General features: G+C 43.0%; 1 protein-coding gene across 1 annotated transcript in view; it reads left to right on the forward strand.

The window, feature by feature from the left end:
* Positions 1–16,974, forward strand: part of glrbb (glycine receptor, beta b) — a gene marked incomplete at its 3' end in the record, with an annotated part of 47,767 nt that extends 30,793 nt beyond the window's left edge. Inside the window, exons 5-10 of the mRNA XM_080746712.1 lie at positions 1–96; positions 5,727–5,809; positions 5,983–6,123; positions 7,791–7,943; positions 15,192–15,523; positions 16,669–16,974. The exon at positions 1–96 is cut by the window's left edge and continues 131 nt beyond it. Coding sequence (XP_080602838.1) covers positions 1–96; positions 5,727–5,809; positions 5,983–6,123; positions 7,791–7,943; positions 15,192–15,523; positions 16,669–16,974 — 1,111 coding nt within the window. The remainder of the gene's footprint in view (positions 97–5,726; positions 5,810–5,982; positions 6,124–7,790; positions 7,944–15,191; positions 15,524–16,668) is intronic.
* Positions 16,975–17,257: the final 283 nt, after the last annotated feature.

Here is a 17,257-nt window from a genome sequence, read left to right on the forward strand (position 1 = left end):
CTTCGCCAACGAGAAGAGCGCCAACTTTCACGACGTCACGCAGGAGAACATCCTGCTGTTCATCTTCCGCAACGGAGACGTCCTCGTCAGTATGAGGTGAGACTAGTGTTGTAAAAAATGTCGAAAAGTATCGATTTTGAATATAGTATCGATTTTCAATATGACTTTTCCATGGTATCGATAATATCGATATTCAGTTTTTACCTCTCTCGTTGGTTTACACCAACATTACTTTTATGTGTATCCTTCCTACTTTGTCTTATTCCTAGTTATTTTAAAGGCCTATTTGTACTTAGAATGTGAAAACATCAAAGGCAGGCCTTTAAAAAGTGCACTACCATCTACCTCAAGAAGTTCTGTATTTTTCTTTAAATAAAAATAAACATTTTTGCACTAAAATCGCCATGGTTGCGTGGTATCGAAAATGGTATTGAGTATGGATTTTTTTCAAAATATCGTATCGAAGTTAGAAATCCAGTATTGTGACAAGCCTAGGTGAGACAGATTATTCCTGACTCCCGAATGATTTTTTCCAGAGCTCCATGGCTCATCGTTGACCATTTCTCTCAGTTTGCACTTATCAGAACTGTCACAGTGATTTTGCTGCTGTATGGTTGGAATTGGAAGGCAATGTCCTTATACGTCGCTGTTAGAAGATGACAATTACTGTAGAGACACCTGACAATTCTATTCTATACTATAATTCTATTCTATTTTCCTGCCATAAGAGGGTTTGCACTGGCAGGTAATGTCCTTACAAATAGAGATTGCCGTTCGAAGACGGAGATGTAACGTCTCCATGGTTCGGCGAGGACAGTGTTGTTTTTGACAGCAAATTTTGATTTAGTTTTAGTCATAGTCTTTTGAATAAAATGTAATTTAGTTTTAGTCATAATTTAGTCACCTGAAAAGTATTAGTTTTTTTTTTTTAACTTAATTTTTATTAGCAGATTTCAAATACAGAAACAGTTGTAGTGCAGGAGTTCTATATAACATTATTATGCATCACATTCCAGACGGTTCATGGGTGTTCGTTTAGTCCTTTTGATTTCCATTTTCAGTCCATTTCTCACATTCTTCGAGTTATGGGTTAGTTTCTCCATATCATTTACATTTTTCCCTTTTTATTATCTGTTATAACCTTACTCCTTTCGATTGAATTGTTTAACCTCTTTACATTCATCAACCTTCACATCGTTGGGTTGCATTTAGATTCTTCTTTCTGAATATTTTTACCCCCCTACACCGAGCACTGCAAATACTTAAATCACACATTTTTAACATTTTTTTTAACAACAACACACATACACATACACACACACACACACACACACACACAATAAACAAAAAACAAAAATTGACTCCCCAGATAGAGGCTCGTTCTCCTTGCCTCAAGTCCCTGTTGGTGGGAGAGGGGTGTAAATCCTCCAATGACTGGAGGGCCCCTCTCTAGTGGTAGAAGGCCCGAAAAGGATCTCCGGGCTCCCCATCCTACTAGAAATGTCCAACATGTATTCACATTTTGCTCCCCATGCCATTCCAAGTTGCATTCTAAGTCGAGGAATCTCTCATTTGGTGGGGGATGCTCTGTGTCCCATTTCTTATTTGTAAAAAACACAGCCAGGACTAGTCTATATAGTATTAAAAGAAACTGTCACAATTAAGCTTACATGTTCAAAAGAGAAAGGAAAAAAAGAAAAGAAATGAATAACAAGAAAAAACATTCAGATTATATTTCCCATGTTGTGTGTTTCCTGCACATTCCTTCTTATCCCTATCTTTTCTTTTATATTCTATTGAGCTACTTTATTATTATTATCTTCACTGTCATTTTTACCTCCTGTAGTTCTTTAAGGCCTTGGTAACATAGCATCACACAACTTTATTTATTCTCCCATTTTTTCCCGTCACCCCTCCCTCCCTCCGTTTCCATTCTCAAACTCAAAATAGTGGACATCATAGCTGGCTATAATGCATCTCTCACTTTAGTCTGTAATAAGACACAGCAGACACCCCCCACCACCTTTTCCCCCTTAGCTTTCTTTAGCTCTTCGGAACTCCTGTAGTTTCCCCCTCGCACGTCTCAAGATCGCCTCCTTGTCCCCAACACGTTGCCACTGCGATGCCGCCCGTATCCTCTCTTCCATCGTTGCTTCTGGCTTCTTCACGTGAATCTCCAGACCCCTCCTCCTCATGTCTCGAGCTGCTTCCAGTGGGTTATCATATACCTTTGGTCCATCATCCCAGCGTATTCTAATTTTTGTGAAAGGCGTTGAGAAACCGATTCCTTCGTGTTTTAATTTCTTTTTAATTTCGGCGTATAATTTACGCTTCTGTAGCACCTCCCATGCAAAATCATGATCAAATAATAGCCGTTTCCCCTCTACCTTAATGTCCTTCTTCCATAGTTCCTTCAGGATGCACTCTTTGCTTTCGAACTGTAGAAAGTCAACAACTATGGACCTCGGATTAGCGCCGTCGGGGGGTTTATTCGGCGTGGCGCGGCGACAACGTTGTATCTCCAATTCTATTTCTTCTGGAAGTGAAAGCTCTCGTCTGAGCAACTCCTCCACAAAGTCAGTCAGCGTTGGCGAGTCCTTCTCGGCGTCCTCAACGCAATTAAAAATGCGAATGCTATTTCTTCTGTTTTGTGATTCGATTCCGATCAGCTTTTGTTGCGTTCTGTCATGTTGATTGAGAAGCATTAAAATCACGTCCTTGGCCTCCATGTTCCATGCTTCTGTTTCTGCCATGCGTTCCTGCATCTTGCTCATGTCTTTCTTTAGGTTGTTTAACTCTGCGTTAGTCACTTCGAGTTTATGATTAATTTCCTCCTTGAAGCCTGCCAACTCCTGTCGCATATCTGCTTTGAACTCCTGTTTGAGTTTCTCGAAATTATCCGTCATTTCTTTCTTGAATTCTCTTAATTCCTTACTTATATTCTTCAGTTCCTTAAGCAAATCTTTGCTTTGATCTTCCTCGGTCGCCGCCGCGCCACGTTCTCCATTCTTCTCTCCGTCGCGTTCATTTGGGTTTTCCGAATGCATTTTAAACTTTTGACTCCTCGTTTGTATTCCCCCACTCATCTCTTGTTCTTACAACTTTGAATCTTTAGTACATTTGTATCTTCGAGGGTTAATCTAACATTGACTCGGGAGCTTCTCTTTTATGCTGCCATCCTGTTCAGTTACTTTCCCGGAAGTCCTCGAAAAGTATTAGTTTTAGTCTAATTTTAGTCGACTAAATATCATAAGATTTTAGGCGACTAAATCTACAGTTGATTTAGACGACTAAAATGTATTTTGATGGCATCGTAATGACTGATTTTACACTTGGTTGTGCTGCGACGCGTTGTGAGCTTGTAGATCAGCTATTTTCAGCACGCAACACCTGAGAGCAACCAAACATAAAATTACTCTCTTCTACACTAGTCCCTCCCTAACATTTTAGTCTAGGGAGGGTTTTTATTTTGTTGACGAAATTGTCAATATATTTAGTCTTAGTCTTAGTCACCACAGTTTAGTTTTTGTTTAGTTTTTATTTCGTTTTCTTCAGTGAAAAAAACATAGACGACAAACATTTTTCGTCATAGTTTTAGTCGACGAAATCAACACTGGGCGAGGACTGGAAGCCGTGTCATTATCCAGATTGCTCTGCTGTAGCTATGAGCGGATTTGAAACGAAAAGCAGATTTGAAAATTGGATTCCCTGCCAATGTTGTTGCTGTTTTGTCTCCGCTGGTAAACAGGAAGCCAGCAGACACTGAAAACAATGCAAAACCCACTGCAATATAATAGATAATATTAATAACAGCATGTACCAGCTGCAGGGGTGCCGCACCGAATTCAGGGCCCTGGGTACAAGGATTCACTGCGGGCCCCCCATGAATGTTCTTCGTTTAGACTGGGAACGCATTATTATGCATTATTTTGTGCTTTAACTATTGAAAAATAGCAGATATACAAGCTAAGTGCCACGCTTCGAGCTAGATCTGCTATTCTTTGAAAAAAATTGAAAAGTATTTGAATTTTTTGAAAAACCTATGTTTCTATGTCAGTGATGCTCAAACTTTTTCATGTGAAGGACCCCCAAAATTATATGTATTTGGCCATGGACCCCCATCTCAAAATATCTAGTTCCAGGCACCCCCCAGAAGCAAAATTTGAGTTACAAATGTTCGCTTAAAAAATATTATATTCAAAGTTGTGCACACATTTTCACGCATTTTTCAAAAATAGCAGGGTGCCGTGCTGTGAGCTTAATATCTGCTATTCATATCAATAGCTAAAGTATAAAATAATTAAGGCCCCTCCACCTTGGGCCCTAGTAACTCAGTCCCACTCCCCCCCCCCCCCCCTTGTGACGCCCCTGCCCACTGCAATATAATAGATCATATTAATAACAGCATGTACCAGCTGCTGTTCATCCCTTACGCAACAGGAAGCTGCTGGTGTGCACTATGCTAAAGATTGCAGTGATCCCTGTGCCAGGGCCGTGCAGGGAGCACTGACAGGTGCTCAAACCCCAGAAAAGGGCACATAAGTGTGCGCGCCGATTTTTGGGGTGGTCTTTTTGTGGGTGGTACGTTGTGCCATTTCACACCAGAAATGGAGTACATTGGATGTCTTATGCTAATGGTGCTAGCTGTCTCACAAAAACTTGGCCCATGTCATTGGACAGTAAAATAAGCAATACGTTGTCATTACCACGTCAAAATGAAAACATTTCTCTTAGTAGCCTATATTCCAAGACTGGGAATGATAGCCAATAGGCTACAAAGAGAAATGTTTGTAGTTGTAAGGTATTTGTTTATTATATTTTTTGGCAAAAGGGCACTTTGAGGCACCCAAATCCCCCCCCCCCCCCCCCCCCTCTGCACGTACCTGCTATGTAATAGGAGACATATCATTATAGGGAGACTGTTACCCAGCATTATTAAGAACACTTTGCTTGCCTAAAGACGTTTGGGGACGTATTAAACAATAATAATTATTAAGGTTTTTTAGGGCCAGGTGAGCAAAAACACTACATTACATTTTGGGGGTGAAATACTCCTTTAATATTTTTCAGCTTAGAAACGTCCTCAAATATGTGACTGGGTTTGTAATAACTTCACTCATCTACAATAAAAGCCCAGCATGAAGAATGAATGTCTGACTCTGACAGCAGAGAGTAGGATATATATATATATATTTTGTTGCATGTAGGTGCACAGTGCTCCCTGTGTGGGAAATGCTGAAAATATAACTAGGAAGAGAGTTTTGTGCGTGGGGGGAAAAAAACTATGGAACTCATTATAGGTACTGTGAGTCATTCCGGCTCGGATTGAAGACAGCATTTCATTTTTGTTGTTCTTTTCAAAGTTTTTTAGCTTTCTCTAGGGGAACACACACCGGACGCGGGCGGCTGCGCAGCGTCGCAGTATTGACGCGCGTGAAGTTCCGCGCAGCAACGCCAACTGGATGCGGCGCGGCGCATCCATTTCCCCCCGGTGGGGAGAACATTTTCTCCGCGCGGCAACGCTGGAAAAATAGAACAGCTGCGTATCGGCGAGGCGGCAGACGAACGCCTGCGTGCGTCTGACGCCGCCTCCGGTGTGGGTTAGCTCATTGAAAATAATGGGGGCGTATGTTCTGACGCACCGCCTTCCGCGTCCGGTGTGTGTTCGCCTTCTGTAGCCATTACCATTCATGCACATACTCTGGTCTTATCTGGTCTCTCTCCAGGTTGTCCGTCACTCTGTCCTGTCCTCTGGACCTCACTCTGTTCCCCATGGATACGCAGCGCTGTAAGATGCAGTTGGAGAGCTGTGAGTGTCATCAGTAAACACATTCAGTCACAGCATGGCCCACATATTAATAAGCAAGAAATACAGCTTACAGTCTGTTTTTGTGTGTGTGTGTGTGTGTGTGTGTGTGTGTGTGTGTGTGTGTGTGTGTGTGTGTGTGTGTGTGTGTGTGTGTGTGTGTGTGTGTGTGTCAGTTGGATACACCACGGACGACCTTCAGTTCATGTGGCAGACTGGAGACCCGGTGCAAATGGAACAGATCGCTCTGCCCCAGTTTGACATCAAACAGGAGGACATTGATTATGGGAATTGCACCAAATTCTACTCTGGAACAGGTGAGGGACAGAGAAAAAACGTCCGTACTGTCCTACATAATGGAATTCTTACTTTACCTTCCACTATGCAGACCTACAGTAAACATAAGTTGATATCGCTAACAAGCTAAAAGATCTACAAAAGCAAATACCTTAACACACTATCTCCCTCTCAGATTATTTATCTTTTTTCAAGGTATTGTATCAAAGTTAGACATTTTACAAATGGGGCGCCTGGTGGCCTAGCAGTCCAGGCGGTCTCTGATGCGTTGCATGTTCGAGTCCCGGTCCTGACGGCCTTTGCTGCATGTCATGCCTACCTACTGTACTATCAATAAAGGCAAAGAAAAAACCAAAATATCTTTAAAAAGAAAAAAGCATTTTTACCAACGATGTAGTCAATAAGAATCTATTAGAATTTCTGCATCTCAATCCCTCGACATAAAAACTAAAACAAATAGAAAAGGCAATCGATAGAAAAACCACTAAGAAAATAATCGACAATTGTAGCCCTAGTTTCGGTACCTGTTGTACCTAAATTACCTGAGTTTGTGGTCTCAGTGTGCCCGTCTCTAGGAATGTGTGTGTGTGCGCGCGTGCACCTGTGTATGTGTGTGTGTGCGTGTGTGCATGTGCGTGTGTGAGTGTGAGTGTGTATGTGTGTGATGGTTGGTGGGGCACAGCTGGCATGGAGGCAGCCTTTTAACAGGTTGCCATAGAAACCCATCCCGACACAAAGATCACCTTTGTGAGATGGCTGATTGGAGGCTGCTCTGCCACACAGACATCCCTTATAACGCTGCACCCAGTTCAGCCACAGCCACCTTGGGCTGGTTAAACATTAGCTCCCATAGGACCCTCCAAACGCACCAGCGCCGAGGACAACGACCATGCACACCTCGTATTGTGTACTTTTCCTGCCACTATTTGTCCAACTACTTGCTAATGGAGCGCTGGCCTTCAGTTCACGGGCACTTACCCTCTGTGTGTGCGTGTGCGTGTGTCTCCTACCTCAGTGGTTTTCAACCAGTCCTCCGGGGACCGCCGGTGGTCCTTGAGGGGGTTCCAGGTGGCCACCAGCTAAACGATGGGAGGGTTGGTAACCAAATGGACTCTTATAGATCTTTAACTCTTGAGAACGTAAAAGTAGTAAAATTATTGTTAAATTATTGTTAAACAGTTGTATTACTTAATTTACTAGAAGTTTACACAATTACAGTAGATGTAGAAGAATTGTTATTTTGATTGACAGGTACCTATGGTACCACATCTATACAGCATGTAATTGTGGACAAAATCCTATCAAGCGATAACAAACTATCATACGTTTTGGGTCTGAGAGGCTGAATCTCAACAAAATGGTAAATAGTGCATTAACTGCATTTATATAGCGCCTTTATCGAAGGTACTTTACAGATATTATGCATTACATTCACCCATTCACACACACATGGCAGAGGAAACCATGCAAGGCACCAACCTGCTCACTCGGAGCAACTAGGGGTTCAGAGTCTTGCTCAAGGACACTTCAACACTAACTCTGGGAGAGCCCGGGATCGGGAACCCTCTGTATTCTAACAACGTTTTCTCTACCCCTGTGGCTCAAATGCTGAATAAATAATGGAATGGAATGAAAAGGGTTGAAAACCACTGTCCTGTGTTTGACTACACCTGTTCTGTGTTTGCAGGTTATTACACCTGTGTGGAGGTGATCTTCACCCTGAGGAGACAGGTGGGCTTCTACATGATGGGTGTGTACGCGCCCACCCTCCTCATCGTGGTTCTGTCCTGGCTCTCCTTCTGGATCAACCCTGATGCCAGCGCTGCACGGGTACCACTGGGTAAGGATCTGATCTGTTTGGTTCTGGTTTGGTTCTTAAGATGTATGTCCCGATGTCCTGTTTACTGTAACAAGGGTGAGCAGTGGTTCTCAACCTTTTCAGGCCGTAACCCCAAAAATAATCATATTTTAACTGGGGACCCCCCACACCCTGACGAGCACTAAGAGTTGAGGCATTACATTTAGTATAACATGGTTCTATTGTGAAAATAGCAGATCTACATACATGCTCATAACGCCTCGCAACACGAGGCGTTATGAGCATGTAGATCGACGGCTGTTTTTTCTAAAATTGAGACAAATTGGCCGATGTTTGATTTGTCATTTTAGAGGTATTAAAAAGTCCTTAAATTGTGACTTTAGAAATGTGCATATACCCTCTATAGTCTATACACTGGGACACTGGGACCATGACAAATAATAGAAGCACACAGAAATAAAGGACCACTTCACCCATTTTCAACCTTATCTTCATCTAATTGATCCTCACCGGTGTTAATTTAACTAGTAATTAGTTTCTGCTCTCAAAATGTCATTTTGTTACTTTACTAGTTAATGCATTATAAAAGTAACTTTACTAAGTTAGTTTGAAAGGCTTTTATTTATATTTTGCTTCAATATAAATTTAAACATTTTTATGTTGCTGCGGCACAAGACGGCAACTCTAAGCTGTCATCTATTGTACTGTAGCTCTGAAAACTAGTATTGGAAGCATGTGTTCAAAAACATACCTTTGAAATGAGCCTTTAGTTCTGCTTGGCTTTAGACTAGTACAGCAGATGGCTTAACATAGGGACGGGGACCAGCCAGGTGCCTCCAATTCCCTGATTGAATTAATCTCCAAAAAATCAGGAATATGTAAAGAAGGAGAGGATAATGTAGGTCACTTCTTCGGTCCGGCAATTCCATCTGGCAGAGTCGTTGCATTTGGAGGCAAACTGGAGCTGGACTCTTTGTGGCTCACTGTATGTGTCATGCAACAGTCTCAAACATAGTCTGCGCAGCAGTGCATCAAAAACTGTCTGTGCGTACTGCTTTGGTTGAATTGATGTGACAAAACATTGAGCGGTATCCACACCCACTAACCAAATATATTTTTTTATAATCGATTGCGCATTTCCTCCCCTCGACGCTGATTCGAGGTTCAATTCTTTATTTGACAGCCCGAGAGGTTATGAATTGAGTCAGGCATCCTTTGGTCCTGAATCTCATTGATTCTCCTTGCGTAATCCATCCCTTCAAATTCCACTGACATCTATCAAACCTCGGGGCCTGAGGTGGAATTGGCTCCTGCTTGTACGCTGTTTGCACTGGTAGCTTTTGGTAGAAATTCCCTTTGAGAAAACACCAAACCTTATTATTTATAAATGTTTTACTTCTCATGGTGACCAAAAGTTCAACATGAATTCAGTGGAATTTAGCTGAGCACTTCCTTAGAGACCTGATTGGATGTTTAGAGGGATATGTGTGGGAGTGGACCTCACAGTTACGCAGAGACAGAGGTCTTTGTTGTAGCAAACATAGACATCGTTTCACAAGACTTGTATTTCTCCAAGGGTCACTGGCATCATGGACCCAATCACCACCGCAGTGACATCGTCCATCACTATGACAACATGGGGGACACACGAGCTGTCGAGCGTGGTGCCATCCATGTCTGATGTTGTTTCACCTGTGCTATATCATTCTATACAGCTTTAGATCAGTGGTTCTCAAACTGTGGGTCGGGACCCCCAGGGGGGTCCCCAAATTATTTTGGGAGGTCCCCATGATGATTAACTTAATGTGCAACATTGTTATCTCACTCAACAATAAACGAAACAACATAAAGTGTATAGAGGGTATCTGTACATTTTCTAAAGAGACAATTTAAGGACTTTTTAATACCTCTAAAATGACAATTTAACATCGGCCAAATTGTCAAATATTAAAGGGAGAAACTGAGAAAATAGCAGATCTCACAACGCCTCGTGTTTTGCGAGGCGTTTAGATCTGCTTTTTCACAATAGAACCGTGTTGTACAAAATGTAATGCCTCAACTCTCTCGTCAGGGTGGAGGGTCCCCAGTTAAAATATGGTTATTTTGAGGGTCACAGCCTGAAAAGGTTGAGAAGAACTGCTTTAGATTACAGACCATCTTTCTAAACAGTTTTAGATTACAGACTATTATGGATTACAGACTATCATTCTGCAGACTATAGATTATCATTTCTATACCACTGTATATTACAGACCATCATTCTATACTGTTTTAGATTACAGAGTATCTCTTTATATCACTGTAGATCACAAACTGTCAGACAGGCACACTGAGTCATGTTTAAGGTGCAAGTCACAACAGTTGCCTTCGTTAAAGGGGAAAGTTTAACAAAGGTGGGCAGGGGAAGTTGAGGTTTTAACACAACTTGTAACACAACTTGTTCCCGGATCAGGGTATTTCCAGTTGCACTCTCAAGCTACAGTATATTGCCTAGTGCCTACATGGTAAAAAAACACGGAGTATATGTCAGAACACAGGAGAGAGCCTGCGGCTGTCTCTGCAAACGAGAGACATTTTTAGTCTCAACCTGGCATTTCAATGCCCCCGAGGAGAGAGCGAGTTCTGATACAGTCGGTTTATAAAGCCCGTTTGTGCAGTAGGTGGTCTAATCGGCTCTCTTCCCTCCTACTGATTTAACAAGTGTAACGCTATGCCAGGGGTCTTCAACGTTTTCAGGCCAAGGACGCCTTAGCTGAGAGGGAAATGAAGCAGGGACCCCCACAATCTGTTCATAGATATAGTTTCATTGTTTGACAGCACGATCAACAGTTTATTTTGGATTCATGTTAATGTGTGTTTTCAGATATTTAACCACTTGAACGGTCAATAGTTAATAAACTTCAACTTATCTACAATTTATCTACTGTACAAGCTCACAACACCTCGCAGCAGAGGCGTTGTGAGCTTGTAGATCAGCTATTTTAGGCTAAAGTTCACGGAATATGGACGTTAGGGGTTCAAGTGGTTAATATAAAAAAGGAGAAAAAAAGTTTGGACCCCCTGTAGTAACTCTGAGGACCCCCTAGGGGTCCCGGACCCCCTGTTGAAGACCTCTGCGCTATGCAATTTATAGCAATTCAATCAGCTGACCTAGGGCTAGGAGCTGTCCATGGTGCTGATGTCTCGCCCCAAGCCTCCGCTCCCCCTGGTGGGCGAGTTTAGAGGTTCGGGCCCAGAGTGATACTCCACAACATTCGTTCTCAAAGTCCGGGGACGCCCAGGGGTCCTTGAGGGAGCTCCAGGGGGTCCCCAGCTAAATAATAGTTAGGAACCAAATGGACCATTATGGGTATGTAACTCAGAGAGTGTACAAATGGAACCAAATGGACAGTCAATTTGGTTAACATAGATTTTACAATATAAAATTGGGGTTCCAGAGATAGAAATGCCATTAAATGGGGGTCCGTATAGCCTAAAATGCATGTCAAACTGGGGGAAATGAAAATGGTTGGGAATCACTGCCAGAGCCGTAAAAATCATCTCATATATGGGGGTCCCTGGCATATCTTTTCAAATGGGGGTCCGTACGCTATTGATTGTCAATTTGGGGGTCCTTGACATGAAATAGTTTGAGAAGCACTGCTCCACAATATAGTAACCGACAGACAGACGTGTAGAATAGAGAGAACTGAGTCCTGTCTCGTCCAAAGTGGAAGACCGACGGAAGCGTTGGAGGTTTGGGCTGAAAGGGAGGTGAAATGCGATGATAGAGACACGATTCAACCTCAGACAGAGTCTCCACTCTGTTAGTTCACACTCTGGATGCTAGACTAGATTGTGGGCAGTTCCTGAAATATTATATAATCGCGTTCTCTCACACAACAACCGGATAATCACTTTCTCAATGTTGGAAATGTCAGATTTTATAAAACGTTTTAAAATAGAACTCTCCAACTGAACGCCATTCACAGCAGGCAGGCCAAAGCCGAGCTTTGACATTTAAAAGGCATTTCTCGTTTCTCCTGAACGGGAAACACCCAATTACTCATCCATCTGTATTTATGCTGTTGAACTGATTTTTAGGAAAACATCCCAGTGGTTCCTCTACATCCTCTAACTCAGTGGTTCTCAAACTGTGGGTCGGGACCCCCAAGGGGGTCCCCAAATTATTTTGGGGGGTCCCCAGATGATTAACTTAATGTGCAACCTTGTTTTCTCACTCAACAGTAAACAAACCAACATAAAGTTTAAGTGTATATGAGGGTATCTGCACAAAAGGACGTTTTAATATTACAGTCAGAAATTGTGAAAATAGCCAATCTACATGCTCACAACGCCTCGCGTTTGCGAGGTGTTGTGAGCATGTAGATCTTTTCACAATAGAACCGTGTTATACAAAATATAATGCCTCAACCCTTAGTGCTTGTCAGGGTGTGTGTGTGTGTGTGTGTGTGTGTGTGTGTGTGTGGGGGGGGGGGGGGGGGGGGGGCTCTTAAAATATGATTATTTTAGGGTTCGTGGCCTGAAAAGGTTGAGAACCACTGCTCTAACTGTAGGGATATGTCCCAGTCCAGACAAAAATGACGCTTTTTTGTCCCTTGTATGGGTGTCGCCATCATTGTTTTAACCCAATGAATCATAAGGAATGCAATTGGCTGCCAACGGTCACGTGGAACCGCAGGGATACATGGGAGAATGTGGTGTTGAGCCTCCCGAAATAAAGCACACGAAGAAGAACACAGCCGACTGGTATCAGTTTAGTTGTCCACGGCCCCCGCAACTTTATCATCAATTTTAACATAAATGGGACCATATTGCACAAAACGCATATAATGGTGATTGAAAGGCAGTTTTTTAGCGACAGGAACCATAAAGTATTTATGACGATGTTTATTAAGGTTAGAAAATCAAAGGGGGAAATGACTGGGGTCCAATGGAGAAATATTCTTTTTGGTACCTCGCGGGGGGGAAACGAGCGGCCAATCATGGGATCTTTCTGTTCCGGGAATAATACCCTTGTCCAGACCAGTTGAACTACTAACCACATCTTTTAACACCATCATGGCGTGTTGCTGCCACAAACACCCTCTGGAATCTTTAACAGATAAGATTCATCCACTGTTGTCTCATTCCGCTCATCCACCTCTCAACTCACCACCCCCCCCTCCTTCAATCCACTCCTCCAGTTGTTCATCTCCCCCTCTCTTCTTCATCATCATCATCATCATCATCACCATCCCTCCATCTGGTCCTGAGAGCGCCGTTCTCCCTTCTCACCGTGGAATCATTCCAGGTCAGTCATCTCCCACTGTGTGTCATGCTGCTTAGTGTGTGTGTGTGTGTGTGTGTGTGTGTGTGTGTGTGTGTGTGTGTGTGTGTTATGTGTGTGTGTGTGTGTGTGTGTGTGTGTGTGTGCGTGTGTGTGTGTGTGCGTGCGTGCGTGCGTGCGTGCGTGCGTGCGTGCGTGCGTGCGTGCGTGCGTGTGTGCGTGCGTGTGCGTGTTTATTTGTTTTACTTTTACTATCCATGCTGGGACCACAAATCCACACAAGGACAGCAGTAAGTTTCAAAATTGTCCTTGTCGGGACATTTTACAGGCCACCTTGAGGGAATGGGTAATTTTCGTGGCTAAGAAATATTGGCCCCAACCAAGATTGTGGTTGGGGCCAGGGTTAGGATCAGGCATTTAGGGGTTAGGGTTAGGACTGCGGTTAATGTTAGAGTTGGTGATGGGACACAAACAAGTAAAAGTTAAAATTGCATTTCTAACAGATAATTGCTTTCGAGGTCCCCACAAGGATATACAGTAAGTGTGTAGCTGTGTATGCATGTGCATATTGGTAGTTGTAGGAATTTATGTGTACCCAAGAATCAGTAACACCTTTATTGTCAGAATCAGATGCATGTACTGTACAAAAAATGTACTTATTTACAGTGTAAACTCAGAACTCACTTTATTGCCAGTATGTAGGTAGTGATGGGACGATAAGCGATATTATCGTTTATCGTGATAAAAACACTCAAGATAATCATATTGCGGAGATTTAATTTATCGTCCTCCATCATGCACTGGGATCAATTCACCTTTTATTTGCTGAGCTCCATATCCGGTACCACTTAAACCCTCTATAATTGGTAAAAGGTACTTATAATATACGTACGTCTTTTTTTTTTTACTCTCTATCAAATGTCTTAGCCAAATCGTAAATCGCGATTTCTTTTGTCACAATAATCGTGATATGAAATGTTCATATCGTCCCCTCCCTATATGTACAGTAGGACATTCTGTATAGGAATTAGTTAGGGCAATAAACAAATTACAATACATAAGACAATGACAGGACAATAAACAGTACTTCACAGATTATTATTATACATCACCATGAGTTTGGGTTGGAGTGGCGGATGGAGGGGGAATGAACTGGATCTTTCATAGTCATCACAGAACCGGGGTGGCGAAGCGCTCTGTTCTGCCTCCGCTGCCTTTGTTATGCAAAAATAGAGGGGCTTCAATGTCCCGGAAAGAGAAAAACAGACTGTGTTTATAATTAAACCTGCCCTTCAATAAGCTCTGAATAAAGCAGCTCATTTACAGCCCTGCAGAACATCACAGATACATTTCGTGAAAAGGCCTGTTGTATTCCTTCGAATGGAACATGGGCATACTTTCCTTATTATCCTGCGTGCTCTGTAGACACTTTCTTAAACAGACAACAGATAATGTTCCTAGCTGTACGTGACACTAAACTGCTTGATGTTATCGTATGTAGTTAGCCTATGTAATTTTAATAATTTTTATTTTATTTTTTTGCCACGGACATAATAACTGAGTGGACAATGATATTACCAGAAACACATAATGACCTAGCCCTGAATGTTCATAACAGGTCTGTAACTCAGGTCTGTAACTCTGAGAGTGTACAAATGGAACCAAGAGTGTACAAATTATGGGTCCATTTGGTTCCATTTGAGTTATGGTGGCCCTTGCTAATAAAACGTTTGAGAACCACTAGTACTAGTGGACTCATAATGTGCCATAGTGTCGTGGTAAATCAGTGCCAAACATATTCTGAAGAAAATCTGGAGACTTGACGTTCAGTAATTGGGTATTATGATCAATATAAGAACATTATAATGGTTTGTAAAACAGTGCAATGGACAAGTACTTTCTACTTTTGATACGTCCAAGTACACCGTTCTCTCGTCTCTGCCGACCGGTGAGTGACAACTTATAGGTGACTCCTTCTCTCTCCCTCCTGTGTGTTCCAGGCATCCTGTCGGTGTTGTCCCTGTCCTCCGAGTGCACGTCGCTGGCCTCGGAGCTGCCCAAGGTGTCCTACGTGAAGGCCATCGACATCTGGCTGATCGCCTGCCTGCTGTTCGGCTTCGCCTCGCTGGTGGAGTACGCCGTGGTGCAGGTGATGCTCAACAGCCCCAAGCGCATCGAGGCCGAGAAGGCCAAGATGGCGGCCAAGGACAAGGCCGAGGGGAAGACGCCGGGTGGCCCGAAGAGCAACACGGTCAACGGCACGCAGGGGACGCCGCTGCACGCCGTCAGCAGCACCATGCACGTCAACACGGTGCACGTCAGCACGCTGCACGTATGTACTGTATACCCAGCATATCAGTACAACTCACTGTACAATGCATACAGTATCATCACCCTACTTTACTGGATAGTCAGGGAATATTATCAGAATAATGTCAAATCTGGGAATACATTCCTTAGCAAGAAATTAGTTTTGCACGAACTCCATTCCTTGCGCTAAAAACGGCTCCCACAAAACTGAAAAGTGATGACTCGTCACTAAACCATAGTTTTGTGGTGACGTTTTAAGCCGAAGTAATGTTTTTCGTTCAAAACAAATGCTTGCAATGGATTCAGAATCATTAAAAAACCTCAGTTTGACCCCTCACAGCTGGCTACTTAAAGCTACTAGTCAGTACAGTCATGTCAGTACCGTCATATATCAGTACCCTGCATATCAGTACTCTGTGGTACATTGGGAAAACGGAGAGGGAGACAGTGTGGGAGAAACAGAGCCTTTCTGTGGACTTGATGCCCCGCTCTCTGGCTCCTGGTCAGAAACGCTGATCTCAGCCATCTGTTGTGAGAGAAGGAGAGAGAGAGAGAGAGAGAGAGAGAGAGAGAGAGAGAGAGAGAGAGAGAGAGAGAGAGAGAGAGAGGAATGTGTGTCTGTTGGCTCTGTTGCCATGTATGATACTGTAGCCTCCATTTGCTGGGAGGAGGAATATGTCAGATCTAAAGCTACAGCCTGCACATGTGAAGTAGGGTGTTTGCTTCTACTCATCTGGGCTGTCTGATATAAAACAGTGCTTTTTTTTATTATACATAAAAGTCTGTAATTCGAGATTTTCTTAGGTTAAAGAACAAAATGGACTTGAAGGATCAAAAGTAGAAAGTGCTCATTATGCAGAACGTCCCGTTTGAAAATAGCAGATCTACAAGCTCACAATGCGTCGCATCGCAACACATTGTGAGCTTGTAGATCGCTATTTTCAAATGGCCGAAATGTAGGGCTGAAGTGGGTAATTTATGTTTTGTAATAATACCTTTGCCGTATGTCACTCCCCGTCTCCCTCCATTTCCTGTCAGTCTACTGTCCTATCAATAAAGGCATAAAAGCCCAAAAACGAATCTTAAAAAAAAAGGTACAGTACTTAAGTAAATGTACTTAGTTACTTTCCACCACTGACTAGGCCTACCTCTCTCTGCCCCTTGCAGGTTGGGGAGACCCGCTGTAAAAAGGTCTGCACGTCCAAGTCGGACCTTCGCACCAACGACTTCAGCATCGTGGGTTCTCTGCCGCGGGACTTTGAGCTGTCAAACTTTAACTGCTACGGCAAGGCCATCGACACCGGTCCCGGTCACGGCAAGTCCCAGGGCAAGCAGAAGAAGCCGCCTCCTCCCAAACCGGTCATCCCCTCCGCCGCCAAGCGCGTTGACCTGTACGCCCGCGCACTATTCCCCTTCACCTTCCTCTTCTTCAACGTCATTTACTGGTCCGTGTACCTCAATGTAGGCTATTAGGCTGCTCAATTAACAAAGACACATGAAAAGCTATTTGCAATTTGAATAACATGATTATATTGATGTATGTTCATTCATAAAGTCACTGGTGATAGACTGTTTTGCTAGTCTATTGTTAACTAACTCTGAGCAAGTGCAGAGTTAGTATATTTTATTAAAAATGTGTCAACAATATTGCAAATGCAACATTACTGTATTGCCTGGTAATACTAGCCTACTTTTTCTCAGGACCAAATGGCATTTTTATTTGCCTCCATTATTAGTGTAAGTCAAGACATGCAAT

Source organism: Nannobrachium achirus, assembly GCF_963921795.1.
Source record: "Nannobrachium achirus genome assembly, chromosome: 17".
NCBI classification, from domain to species: Eukaryota; Metazoa; Chordata; class Actinopteri; order Myctophiformes; family Myctophidae; genus Nannobrachium; species Nannobrachium achirus.